Here is a 22,372-nt window from a genome sequence, read left to right as displayed (position 1 = left end):
TGCAGCCGGCGTATGGAAGGTAGCCTAAGCGTGGGATTCGATGAGATAGTCCTTACGACAGGTGGGGTTACTGATGATCCAACAACATTAAGACGGGACCGAGCACATATTATAGACTGCATCGCGCTGTGCGCTGCCGATCCAGGGTGTCAAGTGGGGGTGGGACGAAAGCAGTGGACGGTCATGAACAGTGATGTACGATGCTTACAGGACCAATTGTTGACCTCAAACCATGAGGGTTGATCATAAAATACGAGAACAGAACAGGGTAGCATCTCAAGAAGATATGGATCTTCAATTTGCCAATGAGACAACAGAACTACGTAGGTGTAGACATACGGAACCCAGCGTTATATCGTATCCCTAGCCGGCATACCTGGGTCTCGGTCAATCCAAGTAATTGGCTCTGGTTCAACTGCCTCATAGCCCAGGAGACTACTTGACATGAAAGTTAGCACGCACTTGTTTTGACCAAGGTGCTTGCAGGCCAACTTGGGTGATCAATTCCTGAATGAGGGTACAACATTCCTCCCTTTGCATGGCTGCCTGAGACAGTTATGCAGCAGCTGAGACAGCGCAATCCTGCCCGACACTCGCAGCCACCAGTCAGTCCGTCATTTAAGAATCCCAGCGCTGGGGATGTGGCTCACAACAGGTATGGGGAAGAGATGTCGCGGGCCAATTGGATGGTTGGGCTCTGTGCTTTGCTTTAACCGCATCCAAACATTCGGATTTGGTTTGGATAGTGGCACTTCATTGATGCCATATCCCGTAACTGGACGAGGTGACCTCGATTCCCACGGGTCAAGAGGTCGCTTGAGTCTAGTTTCTCTTGTCGATGCAGTATGCGAGTCACCATGTCCCCCATCCTTTCTTGGCCACCCTCCGTCGTAAGATAATCATGCACCGGCCGTCGTAGTCTATGACGAGATTCCTATGTGCTGCGACAACATCCTCTACTCTCCAGCGATACTAATGCATCCCTCGTCACGGCGTCGTAGAAATCAGTAGCGGAATTTCACCAGCTCCAGGGAAACTAACCCCGATTCTCGGCACAACGGAACTCCCGTATCGAGGTCTCCTATCATGAAATTTGACAGCGCTCTACCAGTCTTAGCCGTATCACTAGCTCCCGTGGCAGCCTTAGGGCAGCTTCCTTACGTGGGTGGTGGTGGCGGCGGTCTCCCGGATGTAGGGGGCGCCGCAGATTTGGCGAAACCCGGCCAGGTGACAGGGCAGTTAAACGGACTCCTGGAAGGCCTAGGGCTGAACGGTCTGGACCTGAGCCAGGTTTTGACAATTGACTGGGACAACGACAAGGTACGGATCCGTCCCGCGGATTTTTTTTCGCCTTCTGCCCCCAACTCCAACTGACATAGCCACCGTTGAGTACAGGAGCTCCTCAATCTCCTCGGCACCGAAGGCCAGGGAAAGATCAACGTGCTGGCGAGCAAGGACAAGAGTCGCAATGCCACTGATGAAGAAAAGGCCAATTACATCCGGGATTCGGACAGTGCGAAGGAGATCAAGCAAGCGCGAGACGACTACAAGAAGGGCAAGCTGAACTTCTTCTACGCTTACGGCATGCAAGCCGTTAAGGATGTTGTTCAGCCCAAGTGGGTGTTGGTGTTTGACAATGCCTTTACCGCCACCGGCTACTTTGGTCTGGTTCAGGACACGTACAAGGACTATTATGACCGAAACCGGAACAAGTGCTCGCCGCGTACGTATTCTTGAGGCCGTAGATTGATAGAGAAGTGACTGACCCTTGACGGCTATACAGGTCCCTCCCCGCAGGTGTTTATATACCCCCATGGAGTTGGACCAGCTGAGCTGGAAGGAACGAAAAAGTTCGACAAATTCACGGGGAAGGTGTTCTTCCAACCGATTGCAAGTGCAGTCCAGCTACCAGTAATTCCTCAGCAGGATGTGTACGGCTATTTGTCTGCTCGGAAGACGTCTTGACCGAGTGAGTTACAGACGGGATGGGTACCTTGTGTCAAGCGCAAAGAGGATGTAGTAACAGGAGCAGTGATTTAATGTAGTTATAACTATATCTTAGTGAGTACATAATCGACTTGGCAAGCAAAATCCCGTTCTAAACGTACAGACTCGATCCGGAAGCAGGTCTGCCTGGCGAATGGTTCTCGCGAGCTGATATGCCGGGGAACTTGAATACCCAGCGGCCCAGCACCACCGAGGGCGCAAGCAGCAAGTCTGAAGATACCTTATCCGGCCACCCTACCGACTTGATGGGTCGAAACCCATAGCCAATGGACAAAGAACCGTAGCATTAGGCCCTATCGAACACGCAGGGTTTCACCCCACTCTGCCCTGCCTGTTTCTAGACCATAGCTCCCATATCTTCCTGGTATCAGGCGCGCTGGGATAAGCTACTGGGATAGACCAAAGCCTTATTCTCAGTTGACTGTGGAAGTCCTACTGCACTCACTTTCTGTGATGAACTGAATTTCTCCCCGATGCTGTTACTGTCTCTCCAATCGACCTTACAGTGATGCTCCTCCTACCACTCCTTGCCCTCGTGGAGTACTGCTTCGGTCAGGGGATGTACTTCTGCACCGGCAGCATCTTTTGTGCTCCTGTTGGTGGCCAAATGCCCTTGCCAGCGCCACCGCCGCAGCCGCCCATTGGATTCCCAAACCCCGTCTTTCAACCGATGCCAATGCCCATGCCCGTGCCGGGGCCCGTACCAGGGTCTGTACCGTATCCTCAGCCACTACAACCCAGCTACTACTACCCGCATAACACGATCCCCTCGGGCTGGGGCGCCAACGGGGGCATGCCTTTCCCCTGGCCACCGAACTATAACACCTACAGTCCCAGCCCACACATGCCCCCTGTCCACCCCGCACCGATGCCAGGAAGCTGCCCATGCAGCTACGGCCAGGCAGCGCTCTGCGGCATCCACCAACCCATCAGTGGCTACCCGGTCCACGGGATGACTGGCAGCATCGGCAACCTGCACTACCAAGGATGTGTAAACTGTCCGCGGGGGCCACAGGGCCCGGTCGGAGCACAAGGCCCAGTGGGACCGCAGGGTACGTCCGGGGCGCAAGGCCCACCTGGACCGCAGGGCTCGCCTGGAGTGGGCGCTGACGGACCCCAGGGGCCGGCCGGCAAGCAAGGCGTTCCTGGCCCGGTGGGCCCCGTGGGTGCGACTGGCCCGGCGGGACCGCAGGGCACTGCTGGGCCTCCAGGTCCGAAGGGTGAATGCGGTTGCAATCATGGGTGCAATAAACCGGGCGACAAACCGGGCGACAAACCAGATGAAAAGAAACCGCCTGAACCGTCAGGCCAGGGTGTGGGTAGGGAAAGCAGTGATGGTCCGAAGTACACCGACGAACCGGCTGTCCCAGCAAACCAAGGAGCTGGAGTGGATAACGTCAGCAAAGGGCCCGTGTATAACGACGAGGTCTCTGCTGCAGGCCAGGGTATCGGAGCGGAGTCTGCGGGAGGGCCATCCTATACTGGTGACCCCCAGACGAGTTCTCATGGGATCGGAAGGGAAACCAGCGGGGGCCCTGCATATATTGAAGCAAAGAATCCCTCGGGGCAGGGGATTGGGGTTGCTTGAGAGAGATGCGCATTCAATTAATGATATTTCATCATACTTGACTGGGGAAAGTCGAGTGTTCTACGAGATCAGTATGTTCATAAAATTTCTATTCCCTGTATTTATATGTATTGATTCTGGGCACTCCATAAATTACACATCATATAAACTGTTAAGATGACTTTAGGCTAGAGCTATTCTCTCTATTCATTTTATATAGATACACCTACTAATATTATATATTATAATACTATTTGTATACACAGGTCTCTGTGTATGCTTTATGCTATATTAGCCTTTTAGGAGACTTGGACATTAAGTCACTAGTAATGATAAAGATATATAACCAGCTAGATCAGGAAATTTTACTTCGCTCAGACTGATGATATAGTGCTGTCTACAAGACCACCGGCTTATTATCCTCAAGACCAAGAGATCGATACCGAGCAGAGAATCATGCGCTCCCAGCAGAAAAAGAACCTCCAGGGCGAGCCCGTAACCCAACATGGTGGCCTCCAACGACTCCACTACAGACAGCGAGGACCTAGTAACCTTCCACTTGACTAAGAAACTTGTCAAATTAAAAAGAAATCAGACAATGAGATGATTTGCACAAGGAAGGGCTCCAGAGAGCTAAGGCAGGGTTAGTCAAACTCCATCAATAGCTGCGTCGTCCGCGGCAGCCATTTAGGTTTGAGCCTGCTTTGTTGGCATTGTTTGCGAGTTTTGCATCAATCTGATAGACCTAAGCAGCTTGCCATAGGTCATCATACATTACTCAGAGAGTTGTGTGCTGATGCAGGTGGTATGGGTTTGCAAGAGCACAGCTTGGCGATCATTAAATGGTACCCACTCCTGCATACTGCTTGTGATGTACTGTCAACCAGAATATGCCTTATCATTTCTCCTATATTAGAAATGGAGGTCTAGACGTCTTTTTAGCTTAGCGGTTTGATGGCTGATATATACTCTCTATGTGGAAACCACTCCGCCGCCGCCTGTCTAATTAGGCTCAGCGCACTATACACATACGTTCATTTCTCTCTGCTCTGGCTGGGAAGTCTTTCTCTCTCTCTTCCTCATAGATCAGGAAGACCAAAAGAATAGATTAGTTCGACTTAATATATTCTATTCTCTCACTTAGAGGTTATGAGCTCTTGTGCTTGGCAGCTTGAAGAGGTCCATTCTCTATATTCCCTATCTCTATTTTTGAATCTAGATTCTAGAGGGATTATCTACCTAAAGAAGATTGGCTATTTTTTCTAAATAAGCTGGCCTAGGGGGCACTCCTCGTAGTTCCTGGTTAATATCTATTCCACTAATGATTCTTCCTGTAGGAGTTAGCCAGTGATTGTTAGACTGGCTAACCCACATGGGTTTTAGGGCGGGCGGGTTTTCTATGCCATGGGTTGACCCAAACCCAACCCAGGACCACTCTAGTGATTATAGCTATATTTCTTGGTTTAATATTAGGATCTATTTAATAACTATGGAGGGTAGATTTTAGCATATTAAATGTCTTTGCAGCGCAATAGATTCTTAGTATTTGCCCTTTCTCTAGCAAATATTGCTAATGAGATCCTTTCCTCTTATTCTACTAGTTTCCATAGGTTTAATGTGATCTTGGTGGCATGGGAGGTGTTTGAATAGTTTTGCATGTTTGCACGCGTCGAAATAGAGTGGGGGTGTTGAAATACATAGAGACCCTAGACTGAGAGGAAGCGTCCGGACTTCCTTTTTAGTCTAGTGGTATTGCGTTACACCTCACATATAACCGAGTGACACTCCCAGATGTCAGAAGGATCATCAGACTCCTCTATCATCCAAAATGGGCTCAATCGGAACTCATGAAAAACTGTCTGGCTTCGACCTGATCCAGACGCACTATAAACAGATCAGGGACCACGCCATCCGTGCCGACTTTATCATCCCCAAGTCTACATTCACTGGCAAGCGCCCGGTAATCGTCCGCTTTCATGGAGGAGGCCTGGTAGGATCTACATCACGTCCATTCATGGACTCGCACTAACCAACCAGATAACCGGCGACTCCCTCCTAATGGAATGGTTCCCGATCTGGCTACTCCAGCTCGCCAAAAAGCACAACGCGGTCATCGTAAGCCCAAACTACCGGCTCCTCCCCGAATCAACCAGCCCAGAGATCTTCTCCGACATTGAAGATTTCTGGGCCTGGCTGCATTCGTCGGCCGTCACGGAGCTGCTGGAAACATGTTCCACGCCTACCCAGCTCGATCTGCGCCGCATCTTAACGGCCGGAGACTCCGCAGGCGGATTACTGAGTATCTGCGTTGGATTGGCACACGCAGACGAGATCCGCGCCACGACAGCTACATATCCCTGCGTCGACATGGCATCGGAGTACTTCCGCACACCTACGAGCTCGGAGCCCTTCCCGGACGTGCCTGCGTCCACGGTGGATGATTACCTAGCTCAGATGGACAGACGTGCAATCCGCTCGTCGGCCCTCCTACCAGATCGGTTCGATCTGATGCTAGCGGCTATCTACTACGGCGGTCTGGGACAGTTCTATGATTATGGGGCGGAAGACTCGCCGCGCGAGGCGCGATATCCGCTCGAGTGGCTTGATCGGCCTGATGTGAAGATCCCCCGGGGAGGTATTGCGATCTTGCATGGGATGCAGGATGCGATTGTGCCGGTGAAGCAGAGTCAGAAGTTTGTTGCCAAGGCGCGGGAGGTCATGAAGGGGAAGCCGGGGGGGGATAAGATTGTTTTGACGCTGCGAGAGGGAGATCATGGGTTTGATGGTGAGGTGCCGCTTGAGGAGGAGTGGTTGTCAAGTCATCTCAAGCAGGCTGTGGAGGCATGGCTAGAATAGGTGGCAAGAGAGGATTGTCAAGTAAACTGGCATATAATTGTACAGCTGCATGTTGAGTCTGGCTTTCGCCGGACACAACAACTCGAACATGGAACACCACCATTGGTAGTGTACAGAGGTGGCCATAAGCAACATACTCTCACCCTTGCATACCTTCTGAATCGAATGTATCAAGTCACTTTTCTCTTGAACGATGAGCCCAGTGATGCAATTTTCTTGGAGGCCATGCCTTTTCTTATTGCTGTCGCCTTTGCAAAGCCCAGTTCACTATGGAACAAGAATTCATGGCTGGTAGTCAGTCCATGGTCCGTTGAGTGGGTCTAGCTCGGCTATCAGAAAGAAGGAGGAAAAAAAATTCGAGCTCGGGATCACGAACGATGATGCCAGAGTGGGTGACATCGGAGGAATACATTTCTATTGCATAATATCTCTATTTTTGACTTTAGCGTGCCCTAGCGTCGCGGGGTAAGTGTCTTTGTCCCACTCTCGCTTCCCCGAGAGTTAGAAAAAATGTACTTCCCAGGGCGTGGTGTAATCCTCTGAGTCATATATGATCTAGGCGCTCTGTATATTAACTAGCGTCCATCTCAATAACATACCGCGAATCTGCTGAACTGCAGCAGTACTTCAGCAGTCGGCAACATGTCTACCACTACGACTGCGACGATCACACCCATCAACTCTCTCGTATTGGAAGCGACAAATCCTCGGTCCGCAGAAAATGCCCGGCCAAGGTCGCCAGAATCGCAATTGCGAAAGGTCGTTGTACTCAGTCAGCTTTTTGCGGTGACTCTAACAGCCAGCGTTATCAATGGGCTCGTCATTGTCGGTCTGCCCACGATCACCAAGGATCTCCAACTTCCCCCTTCTCTATCCTTCTGGCCCTCATCGGTGAATAGCCTCGCGACCGCCTCCACCCTGCTCTTGGCGGGCTCCCTGGCGGACACTGTCGGTCCGCGATGGGTTGAACTCGTCGGCTCCTTTGCCAGTGGCGCATTGATGATCGGGCAAGGCGTGGCCCGGACCGGACAGGAGTTGGTGGTTTTGAGGGCGCTGCAAGGCGTCGGTCTCGCAATGCATTTGGCCTCTTCGGTTTCCATTGTGACACAGCTTCTGCCTCCAGGAAGGAGTCGGAATGTCGCTTTCTCGTGCTTGGGGGTTAGCCAGCCCCTTGGATTTTCTCTAGGCCTGGTCGTCGGGGGTGTCCTGGTTGATACTATTGGTTGGAGATCGGGATGGTTTCTTTCTGGTGGTATCACGCTCGTATTCTCGGTTGGTGGTCTTTGGGCTTTGCCTCGGAGTAAGAGCATGCAGTACTCAGATCTCCTCCACAACGTCAGAACTAAGATTGACTGGGTTGGTGCCGGACTGGCCTCCGCATTCATGGCATTGCTCTGTTATCTCCTGGCGTAGGTCATCCTGCTCTCACATCGGTCGAAGGCTAACCGGTAATAGTATTCTAAGCGCCGACCCCTCACGGATCAAGTCTGCCGATAGCATCGTCATTCTATGCCTGGCTGCCCTTGCTCTTCCGTCGTTTATCGGCTGGGTCCACTACCAAGTCAAAAGGAACAAGCCAGCTCTCATTCCCAATGCACTGTGGAAGAACATAGCCTTTTCCAGCATCTGTGCTACCCTCGCTATCTCAACAACAGTCGTCAATTCAATGGAGCTCTTCGCCAGCTTATTGTAAGCCTTCCCTCCGCTCCGCTGGTGGCCCTCCCATTAACCCTGCCAAGTTTCCAAGAAGTCCAAGGCCTATCGGCGCTGGAGGCATCCATCCGCATCCTCCCCAGTCTCGTCGTCGGCGTCCTTCTGAACCTGGTAATCGGCGTGTTCGTGCACAAAGTCCCCGCATTCTGGATCGCCACGGTCACCTCCCTCCTCTGCGCCGGATCGCCCTTACTCATGGCCGTTATCCAGCCGTCCTGGCCTTACTGGGGCAATGCCTTCGTCGCGCAGCTCTTGCAGGCGGTCAGCTTCAATGCGCTCTACACTATCGGCCTAATCATTATTACGAATAGTTTCCCGGATGACACGCAGGCCCTGGCCGGGGCCGTCTTCAACACAGCTGCGCAGTTCGGGAGTGCCCTGGGACTGGCAATTCTGCAGGTTATCTCGACGGTTGTGACGGAGGAGTCGGCCGCTGATGGGACTGGTGCGCTGATGGCAGGATACCGCGCCAGTTTCTGGACAATGTTTGGGTTTATGATTCTTTGTACCCTTCTCGGGTACTTTGGGCTGCGGAAGGCGGGTAAGGTTGGGTTGAAACGGGATTGAGAGATCTGCCTTGTGAGCCTGGGTGGTCCAGCTCACTGCTGGCTGGCTGTGATGTACCAGGATATACTGCAGTACGTCGCTATCGGAGCTAACGATAATGCCTACATTTGGTTGTGGGGGCCACAGTGATATTGTGAGGAATATGCCGTGGCTGGGCCATGCACGTCTTCCGCTACAAATCAATGTTGGACGTCCTTGAGATAGGACATATAGATGGTGGGTATATAAAACTCCACATAGAATGAGCCATGGATTAGCTATCTCGTTCCAGGGATCAACTAGCTTACTGAGTGTATTACTACGAGTCTTTGATGTGATGTGCTTATCAGCTGTTTTGTGCCTTTTTTTTATGCCGTATGGATCAAGCCTCCCCCTGATATGGACAGGGAAAACTCCGGAGGATCATTTGGGCTTTAGCTTGCTACAGGCGAAGGTACCCTTGATGGTCTGAGCCTGTCGATGCAGGTTCTACCATCATTCAAAGCATCCACAATTCGAGAGAACATCAGCTAATTAGCATTATTGATAGCTATGGGCCATGAGATGCTCAGGTCATCGGCAGCAATAATGGCCACAACGCAGACTTGCACTGTTAAACGCACTGTAACATAACATGAAGAAACCCTCTCATAGCCCCAGCACGAACTCGCGCAGGCTGACAGAAACTCACATGGGATTCTAATGGAGCACGCATTAAGGCAATGGACTAAAGTAGCCCCTGTAAGCAATGGAACGCGACCACTTAGGGACTGCCTGAAGCCATTGTCACCACTCAAGCGGCGACGTGAAGGTGCTCAGCGACCAAACTTGCTAAGGACCGGAATGTAGTGCTAGGGTTTGACAGAAACTGAACGCCGATTTGCACACCAAACTCCTTATACATCCAGGTTTGTAATTCGACACTGATCATGGAGTCCACACCATGTCGTGCAACGGACACGCCATCAAGTCGGGAACTTCTCGGGCTGCATGCCCAGTATTCATGCAGTTCTACCCGCAATGTGTGTTGTGAGGATATCTAAGACTTCAGTCCTGGCCTTTCCTACTAAGGAGGCCGATGGGGTGGCCCACTGGGCACCACCATCGCGACCCCCTTGTGCACTTCGCCCTCTAGCGACACTGTCCGTTTCACTGGCGAGACTGGCCAAGTTAGCGCGCAGAGACTCCAGGCGACTGTCTTGGACCCAGAAGGCATCGGACATGTCTGTTGTCGATGCTTCCATGACTGCCATGATAGCTACTGGCTCAAGTCCGAGTATTAGTCGGGCATCATCTGTCGGCGATAGGTGAGGTGTAATGCTTTTACTGCAGCTTTGCTTCCCCGGATGATGAGAAAGACTTGTACTGTTGCAAGCCCTAAAATAATGATCCCAAAACCCTTCACTATCATTAAAACAAGTTATAGTAATATATCCAGGGCTACTTATCTCTGTCGTTGCAGCGCAACACATCACATTAATCTCATTACTGGTTGCCCTTCAGGGGCGGGGCAAAGGATACATTTCAATATCCCAGGATATCAAAACGGATACTTCGCCCTTATACCTTGGATGGCAAATGCCAGTGAGAGCAACACATAAGCAAGCTGCCAGCAGGCTAAGCTTCGTACTGGATCTTCTAATGTATTATAAATGAAGTTTAGACAAAAGCAAAAGTTTATAGTAATAAAGTGAACCCAAGCATGAACACTTAGATTAGAAAGTCAACGGCGGTAAGTATATAAAGGAGATACTAAAAGAGGACTCTCATGGGGGAAGGAGAGGAATAGTGTAATATCCCCTAATATTAGCGAATAACTATAACTTTAGAAACACCTTAACTAGTCAGAAATCAATATGTAACACATCGAATATCACATGCGGTGAAGCAACTCTCTGAGGAGTACTGATAGACATCGTTGATTGAAATGATCGACACGACGGGATTGGTGACGTCGGCCAAATGTGGGCACACCGAGGCCGAACCGGTTATGGCAGAAGAACAGGATCACCATGGCATAGCTTATCTGGATAATCTAGCGCCTTGAATGATGGTATTCAAACCAATAATGAGGAAGGACACTGAAGAATGTCGCGATGCCGAGGTGTAGTCAAAGTTTAACGGGACATGACATCATCAGGTGAGGCCACCGCGTCGGGAGACCCCAGAAGTGATGTCTCAAGAGTCAAGATACTAGTTGCGCTCTGCTCTCTCATGAAGTTCCCCAGTGTATTAGTCTTTACACCTGGGATCTTGATTCCCCCAAGGACGCGATGCCTCCGCAACAACCTACTGGTGGAATCACGACGGCGGACTGGCCGCAACAGGCCCTGAGCGACCTAGTTGCCGCAGACCGTCATCACAACCCCCTGCTGGACCATGGGATGAACACAGGGGTGCGGATAACAGGTATGATGGCGGTATCAGCAGAAAAGCAGCAAAGCTGATGTGATTGCTCCAGAGGACGGACGGCTCGACATCAAGTTCCGCGGCCAAAAATCAAGCCTCACAACCCTCCTCAAACACCTGGAAAAGCCACAGAAACCAACCGCGGAAGACATACGACAAGGATACGTTCCCCCGACCTCTATTGAGAAACCGGAGCGCTTCCCGCTCCGCCTCAACATCGTCATCCAAGTGGTCGGATCGCGCGGCGACGTACAACCCTTCATCGCACTCGGCATGGCCCTCAAAGAACGGGGCCACCGCGTCCGACTCGCAACACACCTGGCGTTCCGCGACTTCGTCCAGGACCACGGTCTCGAATTCTTCAGTATTGGCGGCGATCCCGCCGAGCTCATGGCGTTCATGGTGAAGAACCCCGGTCTGCTGCCGGGGATGAAAACACTGCGCAGCGGGGCGATCCGGCGCCGGCGGAGGGAAATGGCGGCGATATTCTCCGGCTGTTGGCGATCGTGTTTCGAGACCGGCGATGGGACGGGACTGCACCATGTGCCCGAGGATCTGTGGAGCGAGACGGTGGACTACCGGGAGCAGCCGTTCGTGGCGGACGCGATCATCGCCAACCCGCCGAGTTTTGCACACATCAGCTGCGCGGAGAAATTGGGCGTACCGCTGACGCTCATGTTCACGATGCCTTGGACGCCTACACAGGCCTTTCCGCATCCGCTGGCCAACGTGCGTCCGACGCGTACGAAGCGCTCTGTCGCGAATTTCGCCTCGTATGCGATTGTCGAGATGATGCTTTATGAGGGATTGGGAGATCTGCTGAATAAATTCCGCAAGCGAGAGTTGGGGCTGGATCCATTGGATGCCTTTCGTGGCCCGGGGATTGTTCAGAAACTTCGCATTCCGTTCACTTATCTCTGGTGGGCTATGCCTCCATTACTTGCACTTGGGATACTGACGATACCAGGTCACCAGCTCTACTCCCCAAACCAGTCGACTGGCTAACCAATATCGACGTCTGTGGCTTCAGCATGCTGCCCGCTGCAAGCAGCTATACGCCGCCGGACGACCTGGTCAAGTTCCTGCAAAACGGGCCCCCACCCATCTATGTCGGGTTTGGGTCCATCGTCGTCGATAACCCAACGAAACTCACCAGGATTGTCTTTGAGGCGATTGTCAAAACCGGCCAGCGCGCCCTCGTCAACAAAGGCTGGGGCAACATCGGCGCGGGGGAAGCCGAAATCCCCCAGAACGTGTTTATGGTCGGCAGCTGTCCGCACGACTGGCTGTTCCAGTACGTCTCATGCGTGGTCCATCACGGCGGAGCAGGAACGACAGCAGCTGGGCTCGCGCTAGGCCGACCGACTATCATCATTCCCTTCTTCGGCGACCAGCCCTTCTGGGGCTCGATAGTGTACCGAGCCGGTGCAGGCCCCGCACCCATCCCATATAAACAGCTGAACGCGGAAAAGCTCGCCGACGCGATCGACAAGGCTCTCGGGCCGGAGATGCAAGAGAAGGCAGGCGAGATCGGCGCGAAGATGCGACAGGAGAATGGAGTCAAATGCGCCGTGGCTAGTTTCCACAGCCACCTGGACCTGGAGGCGCTGCGATGCTGGATCTGTCCGCAGCGTCCGGCTGTCTGGTGGGTGCGCCACTCGCACATCAAACTGAGCTCGTTTGCGGCCGCTATACTCGTCGAGGCGGGCTTTCTCAAGCCGCAGAATGTTGTCTTGTACCGCTCGAAAGAATACGATACGAACCGCGACCCCCGGGGTCCGCTCTCTGCGGGTGCAGAGGTCCTCTACGGCATCATGTCGGATTTTGTGACGGCGCTCGCAACGGCACCAGTGGACATCGCCGAGGCGATCTCGCGCCATCACCACCACCATAAGAAACATGGGTGGCGTCACAGTCACGACGAGGAGGTTACCTGCGGCTGTGAGGCACGGATAGGGAGGAGTGTAAAATCAAAGGACGGGATCCCCCCGGAAGACCAGGTGCGGTCACAGCTGGGCGCGGTGGCGAGTATCCGCCGATCGTCGTCCGATTCCCCGACATCGAGTCCATCCGGTTCTGCAGACGAGGAAGAGGACGACGATGAGGGCGAGCAAGTTGGTAGTGAAAGTACGAGCTTTGTCTCTGCTCCCGATCGGATATCCAGGAATAGCGGGCCGGCGCCGAGAAGTCGGATATCAGATCAGTCCACAATGCAATCGGATTCCACAGAAACGCATGTCGAGAGCGACGAGGACAGTGGTGAACTCGACCTGGAGAAGACCATCAGCCGCCGGGCGACAAGGGAGGCGCGGGGAGGCGTACATGTAGTGCTAACCGAGACCGGCTATCATGGCAAACGGTTCGGCAAGCGACTGCTGAACTGGTTGATTACGATTCCTACCGATGTAACGCTGAGTCTGTCCAAGGGTTTCCACAATGCACCAAAGCTGTACCACGACAGGACGGTGGCCGAAACCCCGACAGTGATGGGCGTACGGAGTGGCTTCCGAGCCGCTGGAAAGGTTGGCATTCCCACGCTATTCCCTCTCGTCCCAGATGGGTTGCAACTAACAGTGCATATAGGAATTCACCCAGGAGTTCTACCAAGGCATAACGGGCCTCGTCACGCAGCCCGCACTAGGTCTGGAGAGGTCCGGTCTAATCGGCCTGGTGAAAGGCATCGGCAAAGGTCTCGGGGGAGTCGTCCTCAAGCCGACAGCAGGTTTGACCATCCTTTCCCCTCTGGCACTGCTTCGTACTGACGATACTAGGATTCTGGGGCTTAGCAGGGTATCCCCTCGACGGGCTGCACAAGAGCCTGCGCAACTCTCTGTCAAAAAGCAAAATAAAGGACATTCTGACCTCACGAATACAGCAGGGGATTGATGAGATGTGCGAGTCTTCGGCTGATGAACGCGCTCTGGTGGTGCGGCGGTGGAAAGAGTTGCAGGAGATGCACGGGTTGGGAACGAATGGAAATGAGAATGGGAATGATCATGCTGAGTGATACCCAGTCCCCCTTGTGGGGTTGTATAGTAAGTTCTTCACGATTGATATGATTGATATAAGATATAAGCAAGGCGATTATTTGATTTCCATCAAAGCGTACTTCAAATTGATTCAAATCTAGAGCAACGCAAAAATCACAATCCGAGGCTACCCATAAGCACTGTATCTATACGTTAATTTATTTGTCCCCTACAACAGATATATTGTCCTTGAGCACGCTTTAGGGTACAATGGACTCTATCAGTTCCTTGAATAGGGTCTTCAGCAGTGTTGGCTGTCGAAGTTGGTGCATAAAACTCGGAAAGTCCGGATAATAGCAGAACCTCGGACTCAGGCATGCGAGGCCCTATCAACTGGCGGATACTGATGAAACATCTCCGAAGTTCCAATATTGATGCTATCCCGTAATGAGTTGTGAATACTTTGGCTGGTGGAGTCGGAATTGCCGAGAGCGCCAATAACATGTACGACTCGCGCATCGAGAACCTCAGCATCCAGAACTGGACTGTCCACTGCTTCGACATAGAGCACACCGAGAACATGATCATCTCCGGCATCACACTGGACAACTCCACCGGCGACGCACCTCGCAGCGCCAGTGGCAGCAAACCGGCCGCCCAACCGACGGCTTCGATCTCACCTCTAGCACCAACTTCACCTGTAGAACAGCTGGGTACACAGCCAGGACGACTGCGTCGCGGTCTCAAGCGGCAGCCACGTCGTCGTAGACTACATCTACGGCGGCCATGGGCTAAGCATCGGCTCCATCGGCAGCAAGAGCGACAACACCGTCGACGGGGTGACCTCCAACTCGCAGGCCATCGATAGCTCAAACGGATGAAGGATCAAATTAAACTCCAGAACCACCGGTGAGGTCTCCAACACCCGCTACGAGAACGTCACCGTCTGCGGCATCACCGACTATGGTATGGACACCCAGCAGGATTACCTGAACGGGGGTCCTACCGACAAGCCTACCAATGGCGTAAAGATCGAGAACATCACCTTTGTCGATGTCACTGGTACTATGAGAGATGGTAAGGATTACTACATTCTCTGTGGTGATGGCAGTTGCTCTAGCTTGTCTTTGAAAATGGCAGCATCACCGGTGGTAGTGGCGACAGCTGTAACTATCCTACCGGTACTTGTCTTGAGGCTTGATTGTACCAAATAATTGGTGTTCCTAGATAAATGCCACCATCCGCAGTCTCCTATGTACATATTGGGCCGGAAACACATTGTGAGAGCTTCAGTGGAAACCACTTTGCGACTCGGAGACGTAAGCTGAGATTGAACCTCAAACACAGCCTTTCTCGCCTTATTGCGATTGCAGGACACAGACGCCTGAAGCTTACAGTAGAATGTTTCCAAAATTCAAATTCTAAATGCTTGATCGACATGCATATACCCCCACAATCAAGTGCCCAGCTTCTAAACGATTTATCCTGGCAAGGTGTGGTAAATCAAAATCAGGCAACAAGCGCTGAACTCTCACTTACTGGCTTTCACCCCGCTTCAGAAGGTGTTCCGATTGCGCCGCATATTTTCTACGTATCTTGCAGTTCCTGCGTTTTTGAAGAGCATCTTCATGCTGCCACAGAGGAGTTCTATTATGGGAATGATATGTATCGTACAAGCTATTCCCTCCTGCAAGCCATCAGAATGTCGCAAAGAAATCAACCTAACGGCCTATGGACATAGTATAGTAGCCCCATGCCTCCACAGTATCAGTGTACATATCCAGAATCATTGGCAAGTACGTCGTGGTCCATTCCTCTGTCATCCATGCAGTGTATTGCGCTTTGCGGGCTTCCCAATAAGCAGGAAACCAGCCCGACTGTTCCCAGTCGAAAATAGCCAGAATACGATACGGCCGACAGGACCTGATAACGATATTACTGCGATGGAGGTCACCATGGGTGAACTTGATGGCACAGTCGTCTGGCAACTCATAGCGATACGGCTCAATCCGTACTGAATAAGGATCTGGCATCCATCTTCTGCAGAGAAATGTGAACCAATCATGGAACTCTTTCACTGTCGTGAATGGTCCCTCTGCTGATATGCAGTCCAAACCCAGAGCTCTGTCATAAAATGGAGCTCGTGCGATATTCCCTGTCGGAATGAATCAGGTCAAGCGAAACATACCGTAGGGTGCTGAAGCATACCCACGAACGGATCTGAAGGGTCCTGCTCAAAGCGACGCAGATTGGCCCATATTGTGCGAAGCTCGCGTGAGATCGAAACTTTATCATCAGGTTCCAAGTCATCCCATGCTTGCTCCAGGGTCTGCCCTCTGATGTACTCCATGTAGATGTATTTTAGATCTCCATCTGTACGCCACCCGTACAGCTCGGGAACAGGAACAAGATCGTACAAAACTCGGCGGAGCGCAAATATGGTCTGGGCCTCGGAAATACGCTCCGTGCGTCCCCAGTTAACAAGGAGGCCCATGTCTGCAAAGACCGCGGGTTGTGGTTTTACAAAAGAGGGCACAGCGCTTTGGTAGTCTCTTCTAGGGTTGGGGTTGAATCCCACAAGACGTTGGGCTTCGGCCTGGGCCTGGACATCCTTTGGGGAAGGCAGCTCATCCCACTTGCGAAAGAATGATGAATCTCTGTCGTCGAAATTGAGATACTTAGGGATCATTGACGGCGTCAGCCGGATGCACCCTTTGTTGTTACTCATCCTTGAAAAGTTGGGAAATAGTGCGCGAAGATGTTTGTTTATGTGTACTTGAAAGGGACATGGCTGAGCACCAAACATACAAAAGGCACCTAATCAATTGCTGAGTCATTCCTAAAACGTCCATGTTTTACCTGTCAGCATGGAAACGCATTATCCCTGATCGCGTGGTAGTATTTCTCATCGCGCTTCTCACTGTGGCCTCGTTATTCCGCCTTCCATCCCGACTGCCGAGGAAATTTTCTCCGGTTGGCTGTCTGTGTGGTTAATTCAAATGCTTGAAACAGAGGAAATAATATCCAGTGTTATCTCCGCAGAGTGGCTTCATTTCCTCTGAAGTACATGTGACTGAATCTATTCGATTCACCGTTGCAAGCCGTACGTTTGAATTGTTACACAACATGACTAACCCCCAAGTTACAAATGCTACAGTCGAATGGATAGCACGTGGTGCGGGGAACAAGTTCCTTGTCTTACTCGATGTACGATTCGCGACCAAGGCCCACACGCTGTTAGGGCAACCGGAGGTGGGAATGGACCTAATGCCAGGCGGCGGAGGTGGTCAATATTTGCCTCGCTTGATTGGACGCGGTCGTGCATGGAATAATATTGAGCTCGACAGACATTACTACGGAGGATGCGGAGGAAATGGGTTTGATTAACAGAGCTTTCGATACATCAACTGAGATGTATGCGCATATCGACAACCTGGCATCGTGCCCGGTCTTATTCCCACTTAGATCTCTCGGAGTAGCCAAGCGATCTATCAATCAGGCGACAAGACCCCCTCTGCAGGGTACCGCAACCAGTAACCAGTCTGATAGCTACGGAGAACAGTTTCTTGGGGGACTTGCTTGGAAGAGCCATAACAACTCAGAAAAGTCTCATGGTGGGAATCTCGTCAGTTTGTCAAGTATTACCTAATAATATGTTATACAGGGTCACATAATCCTGTTCCTGGAATACAGAGTAAAAGAGAAAAAAATACCGAGACAACCATTAACAAGGGTTCCCATGTTTCATGCATGTGCCAAAGGGTCGGTGGGCTGATCGGGAAATTTGGCTTGGCATACGGCCGTGCACTGTGGCTTGATAGGTTCCTCATTGGATGAAGCGAGTAAGGACCCTCTTCACTATTGGTCTAAGTCAATTTGTGTGTCTCTAGTGGCTGTGCATTTCGTAATTCAGCTGGAGATGATGCCAATCAGTGGGACAAATATTTAGCCAAATAGAGGGGGTTAAACTCAACCGATTGCGGCTGTGTTGACAAGGGCTAAAATACGAGTTGAGCACAGGCTAGATAACTTTAAAATATTATCTGGTGAGGGTGAGGGGGATATAAGGCTGGCGTGTGCTCCCTTTGTTAAGTCTCGATTGTTGTTACCTTTCCCCTGTCACATTTCTGTCATGTCGCACCCCCAGTATACCTACGGCGGACCCCCGCAACCCCCTTATAACAGCGCTGGGTATGCTCAGCCGGGCGCCCATCAACAGCAGCCGGCCCCGTTTTATCCACCACAACAGCCTGGTGGATATCCGCCCCAAGGGGCTCCCCCGCAGCAATTTCCCCCCTCTGGTCAGTACCAACAGCCATATGGTGCGCCGCCGCCGCAACAACAATGGCCGGGCCAACCACCGCAACAATATCCTCAGGGAGGCCATCCACCACCGCAGCAGTATCCGCCTCAGGGAGCGTATCCTCAGAATCAATACCCTCCACAGGGCCAATATCCTCCCCATGGTCAGTATCCTCCGCAGGGAGGTTACCCGCCGCAAGGCCAACCCGGCTATCCACCCCCTCAGGCGCCTCAACCAATGCCCACTCCGCCATCCCTAGGCTATGACCCCAACCAACGCGCCCCCGGCGACGCAACCCGCGAAGCCGAAGCCCTCCGCAAAGCAATGAAAGGCTTCGGCACAGACGAAAAAGCCCTGATCAATATCCTGACCAAGCCCGACCCCCTGCAAATGGCACTCATCAGACACACCTACACCGATCGCATCGGACGCAATCTCGAAAAAGACCTCAAGTCCGAGCTCTCGGGGGACCTGGAAGACGTCCTCCTTTCTTTAGCCAGAGGCCCACTTGAGCAGGACGTCGCTACCCTGCGCGGTGCCATGTCAGGCCTAGGAACGAACGAAAACCTCCTCACGGATGTGCTGGTCGGCCGGTCGAATGCCGACCTGCGCGCAATCAAGTACGCGTATGTCAGCAAGTACCAGAAGTCGCTGGTGGAGGATATCAAGAGCGATTTGTCCGGCAAGACCGAGCAGTTCTTTGTCATGTTGCTGAACGCTACGCGGCCGGAGCCGGGGACGTATTTCGATGCGCAGTCGGTTGATGCTGATGTTCGCGAGATCCACCAGGCGACGCAGGCGCGCAAGGGGACAGATGAGATTGGTGTCTTTGCCGTACTTTTGGGTGCCTCGGATGCGAAGCTCGTCGCAATCGCGCAGGCTTTTGAGGCAAAGTATCATATTAGCCTCGAGAAGGTGATCAAGGATGAGTTCTCGGGCCACCTGGAAGATGCGCTACTGTCGATGCTGTCTAAGGCGAAGGATCCTGTTGGTCATGATGTGGAGAAGCTCCTAAAGTGTTTGCCTCCTGTTGAGAACGGGAAAGCAGATGTGAAGCGGTTGATCTACTGGGTTGTTCATCTGCATTGGAACCCACCCCATTTTGCAGCGGTCAAGGCGCGGCTGAAGCAGAAGCTGGGCCATGATGTTGGCAACCACTTCAGAGAAGCCATTGCCCCAGGAGACTTCCTTACTGCTATGCGCCAGGTGTGGAATTCGGCCTAGACGATTATTATGAATAGGGTTTGGACAAGTCCGGTATTGCTATTCTTAATGTTTATTCTTCTTCTGCAGACCCTCGAGATTGTGGACGTGGGATTCAGTTTATCGATACTATGGGAGGAATTGTATTTTCAGAAACCAGTTTTGCATTACTGACAGTAGCTTTATACGCGCTACTCCTTGGATGATTTTTAGGACTTGGATTTTGTAGGAAGAAAGTACATTACTGTCTCTATTATTCCATGACAGCGCTTGAATTGATCTTTGACTTAACTCTTATCTGAATCATGGCAGTTATTTTATGAGCTCAGGTCACCTCACCTTTTGTGTAACTACGGGTTCAGTCAACCTTTACTAATGTGGGTCAGCCAATCTTTATAAAAATGGACATATTCTGTAACACCTTTGAGTTTTACAGGCCTTTCACCATCTAAAAGATAGAAAGATAACTGAACTCCTAAAGATAGTGACAGTTATAAACACATTTGAAGTAATTAAAACCCTTTGGCCCTTAGATAGTATTAAAGATCGTAAGGTATCGTATTAGCTTGGCCGACATTATGAAAATTCCATAGCCATGTTAGATTTAGACGCAAAAGGTCGCATGAGCTTTTGAATTTAAACTGTGGGGGTTGGCCTGACCCACTTTGGTTAGCCGAACTCCTTAGTAAAGGTCGACTGACCTATAGTACGTCGTGCGGTAAGTTGTCTGAAGTTTTCCAAAGGGTCGACTGACCTTTTTCTTAACTGACCTTTTGGTAGGGTTCAGGTAATGATAGCTGAGATAAAGTGGGTCCAAGACTACATGGCACAACTGGCATCGCATCCTTATGTCTCGACTCTAATAACACAGACTTACGGAGTACTCCTATCGTCTTCATGAAACACAGCATAATGATGCTACCAACCTCAATTAGCCTAATCAAGGTATTCCTTTCCCCTCAAATTGCGTGTACTCTTGTTCCTGCTACACAGATTATCTTTACCTTTTTGTTAGAATGGCTTTGTGGGTGAACAGCCATTCCGGAACAAGGTAAACGGCTTTAAAATACAGGTTGTATATCGATTAAAGCATTATGTTAATTATACCTACTAAAAAGGATATAGAACAAAGCTATGTACATAGATTATGCATATTAATGTAATACAGGTAGCGTGGGTATCCATAAGCCAACCCGCATGGGTTTTAGGGCGGAGTTTATACCTATGCTATGGGCTGACCTCAAACCAACCCATGACAGTCTAAAAGTGCTAATCGGAGCTCGAATAGAGGAGGACTCTTCAGTCTCTGATGCAGACCCTGCCACATCCGCAAGACCTAAGCGAGGGTTCTTCCATCATCATCATGCCAAAATCAGTCGCTGGATCAGCACCCAAAAGCAATATGACAATTTCGCGCACGTACAGCTTACTTTTGCACACAATGGTGCCTTCTTAGTCTACAACAACGGGCCCATTGGACACTTGCTGTCTTAATGTTGAAATCCTCCATTCTCGTAACGACTAATACACAATCAATGTGGACGACCTGGTGCAGATTGCTAAGGTGCAGCTTGACGACGACCTGGATTGAGATTGCACTTCTACTGTTCCTGGATCCTATAATACTTGTGGATGTTGCGAGATATAGTAAATATCCACTTCACACAACACCCCTTTCCAGAGGCATAATGTTCGTTGATAACTGTATGACAGCTGGAAGTGGGCGGACTTATATAGAATTAAAAGCTTAGTAGCTGGCAGGCGGGGAATGAGGCAGAAAGAGACGAAGCTCCAGGGGTTGTCATGTTAAGCAGTAGATTCAAGGCCCAAGCATTATTACAACCTTGGAGGTTGAGTCTGGATCTGATTGGGAGAGCATAATAAAGGTGTAAAACTGAATCCAACTACAATCCAAACTAACACTACCTTAGAGATGCCAGCATAATTGTCAAGCTCACAAAAATAATATCCAAAACAGACATCTAAACAAGGCAAAGTTAAATTTACTCTCTGAACCTGGGGCCATTTTATGAATTTACACCTGAAGAGATCTTCAGAGGTAGATTCTCGATTTGACTACAGGCCGAGGGTGAGTGTTAGCAACGGCCGTCGCACTATGTTGATTTCCCATTTCTATGCGCTCCCTCTGCAGAGCCTCGGGATCATGGCATCGGACGATCCCGTTCTGGATGAGGGCTTGGAGTATGGTTATCAGCCATACGCGGCAAGTTACCCCAGTGATTGAGGTCTTTGAAATGCAATGGCTCCAGTAGGACCAGGTAGAAAGACGGTAAATGTCTGTCAAAAAAGGAAGAAAAGTGAGCAAACCTGGCAGGACTGCTTCCAGCTCTCAAGAGTGAACAGATCTCCTCCCATTCCACTGCTTACAGTGAGGACATACTCTCAACTTGGACTGATAATCCCCAAGCTCTCTCTAGTTTGCCCGAAGGGACTCTTTCCGCAGCTTATCAGCATAATTCGATGGATCGCCAATCTGCGGACCGCATCTCTTAATCGACTATTATATCACTCACTGGGAGGTATGCCATCTCTACGTCTGTTCGATATTTGGATGAGGTGCAGCTGACTGAGCAACGCCCAGGCTCTTGGCAAGTGTGCTGTGACAAGAATTCATTATTGGAACAGCAGCTCAGCCTGATAACGACACCATATTCGCCCCAGGGTTAAAGCGATTTTGCAAATCGGCGACCTCATGCCAGACATAGTTCAGCTGAACCTGCCTTCGGGTGCCCTTTTAAAAATTCTGCATGTAGTACATAGTACGAATAACATTTTATT

The 22,372-nt window shown here is 51.1% G+C and overlaps 7 protein-coding genes across 7 annotated transcripts; 6 read left to right on the top strand and 1 right to left on the bottom strand.

The window, feature by feature from the left end:
• Positions 1–1,086: 1,086 nt before the first annotated feature.
• Positions 1,087–2,089, top strand: AFUA_8G06785 (uncharacterized protein; the record flags this gene model as incomplete). Its single annotated transcript, XM_742384.2, has 3 exons — positions 1,087–1,320; positions 1,396–1,723; positions 1,784–2,089. 3 exons carry the CDS (start codon positions 1,087–1,089, stop codon positions 1,963–1,965), a joined length of 744 nt encoding a protein of 247 aa, XP_747477.2. The 3' UTR covers positions 1,966–2,089.
• Positions 2,090–2,304: 215 nt separating this feature from the next.
• aclF (extracellular proline rich protein) lies at positions 2,305–3,595 on the top strand (the record flags this gene model as incomplete). Its single annotated transcript, XM_742383.2, has 1 exon — positions 2,305–3,595. The coding sequence occupies exon 1, from the start codon at positions 2,516–2,518 to the stop codon at positions 3,593–3,595; it is 1,080 nt and encodes a 359-aa protein (XP_747476.1). The 5' UTR covers positions 2,305–2,515.
• A 1,702-nt stretch (positions 3,596–5,297) lies between these two features.
• Positions 5,298–6,639, top strand: AFUA_8G06770 (uncharacterized protein). The gene is made up of 2 exons (XM_742382.2): positions 5,298–5,564; positions 5,612–6,639. The coding sequence occupies exons 1-2, from the start codon at positions 5,403–5,405 to the stop codon at positions 6,428–6,430; spliced, it is 981 nt and encodes a 326-aa protein (XP_747475.1). The 5' UTR covers positions 5,298–5,402; the 3' UTR covers positions 6,431–6,639.
• A 342-nt stretch (positions 6,640–6,981) lies between these two features.
• AFUA_8G06760 (putative MFS transporter) lies at positions 6,982–9,307 on the top strand. The gene is made up of 3 exons (XM_742381.2): positions 6,982–7,839; positions 7,886–8,119; positions 8,170–9,307. Exons 1-3 carry the CDS (start codon positions 7,073–7,075, stop codon positions 8,708–8,710), a joined length of 1,542 nt encoding a protein of 513 aa, XP_747474.1. The 5' UTR covers positions 6,982–7,072; the 3' UTR covers positions 8,711–9,307.
• Positions 9,308–10,810: 1,503 nt separating this feature from the next.
• AFUA_8G06750 (putative UDP-glucose,sterol transferase) lies at positions 10,811–14,128 on the top strand. The gene is made up of 5 exons (XM_742380.3): positions 10,811–11,098; positions 11,151–12,018; positions 12,066–13,620; positions 13,682–13,820; positions 13,870–14,128. The coding sequence occupies exons 1-5, from the start codon at positions 10,963–10,965 to the stop codon at positions 14,103–14,105; spliced, it is 2,934 nt and encodes a 977-aa protein (XP_747473.2). The 5' UTR covers positions 10,811–10,962; the 3' UTR covers positions 14,106–14,128.
• Positions 14,129–16,240: 2,112 nt separating this feature from the next.
• On the bottom strand, positions 16,241–16,873 carry AFUA_8G06710 (uncharacterized protein; the record flags this gene model as incomplete). Its single annotated transcript, XM_742378.1, has 1 exon — positions 16,241–16,873. The coding sequence occupies one exon, from the start codon at positions 16,871–16,873 to the stop codon at positions 16,241–16,243; it is 633 nt and encodes a 210-aa protein (XP_747471.1).
• Positions 16,874–18,029: 1,156 nt separating this feature from the next.
• On the top strand, positions 18,030–19,940 carry anxc3.1 (annexin). Its single transcript, XM_742377.2, has one exon. It carries the CDS (start codon positions 18,200–18,202, stop codon positions 19,592–19,594), a length of 1,395 nt encoding a protein of 464 aa, XP_747470.1. The 5' UTR covers positions 18,030–18,199; the 3' UTR covers positions 19,595–19,940.
• The last annotated feature ends 2,432 nt before the right edge of the window (positions 19,941–22,372 follow it).

This window comes from Aspergillus fumigatus, chromosome 8, assembly GCF_000002655.1.
Source record: "Aspergillus fumigatus Af293 chromosome 8, whole genome shotgun sequence".
NCBI lineage: Eukaryota > Fungi > Ascomycota > Eurotiomycetes > Eurotiales > Aspergillaceae > Aspergillus > Aspergillus fumigatus.
This window is presented reverse-complemented; position numbering and strand designations above follow the sequence as displayed.

Coding starts and splice junctions, on each gene's coding strand:
- AFUA_8G06770 (XM_742382.2), top strand. CDS start 5,403: ATGGGCTCAATCGGAACTCATGAAAAACTGTCTGGCTTCGACCTGATC. Junction 5,565..5,611: donor GCTTTCATGGAGGAGGCCTG/GTAGGATCTACA, acceptor CTAACCAACCAG/ATAACCGGCGACTCCCTCCT.
- AFUA_8G06760 (XM_742381.2), top strand. CDS start 7,073: ATGTCTACCACTACGACTGCGACGATCACACCCATCAACTCTCTCGTA. Junction 7,840..7,885: donor TTGCTCTGTTATCTCCTGGC/GTAGGTCATCCT, acceptor AACCGGTAATAG/TATTCTAAGCGCCGACCCCT. Junction 8,120..8,169: donor GAGCTCTTCGCCAGCTTATT/GTAAGCCTTCCC, acceptor AACCCTGCCAAG/TTTCCAAGAAGTCCAAGGCC.
- AFUA_8G06750 (XM_742380.3), top strand. CDS start 10,963: ATGCCTCCGCAACAACCTACTGGTGGAATCACGACGGCGGACTGGCCG. Junction 11,099..11,150: donor CACAGGGGTGCGGATAACAG/GTATGATGGCGG, acceptor TGATTGCTCCAG/AGGACGGACGGCTCGACATC. Junction 12,019..12,065: donor ATTCCGTTCACTTATCTCTG/GTGGGCTATGCC, acceptor TGACGATACCAG/GTCACCAGCTCTACTCCCCA.
- anxc3.1 (XM_742377.2), top strand. CDS start 18,200: ATGTCGCACCCCCAGTATACCTACGGCGGACCCCCGCAACCCCCTTAT.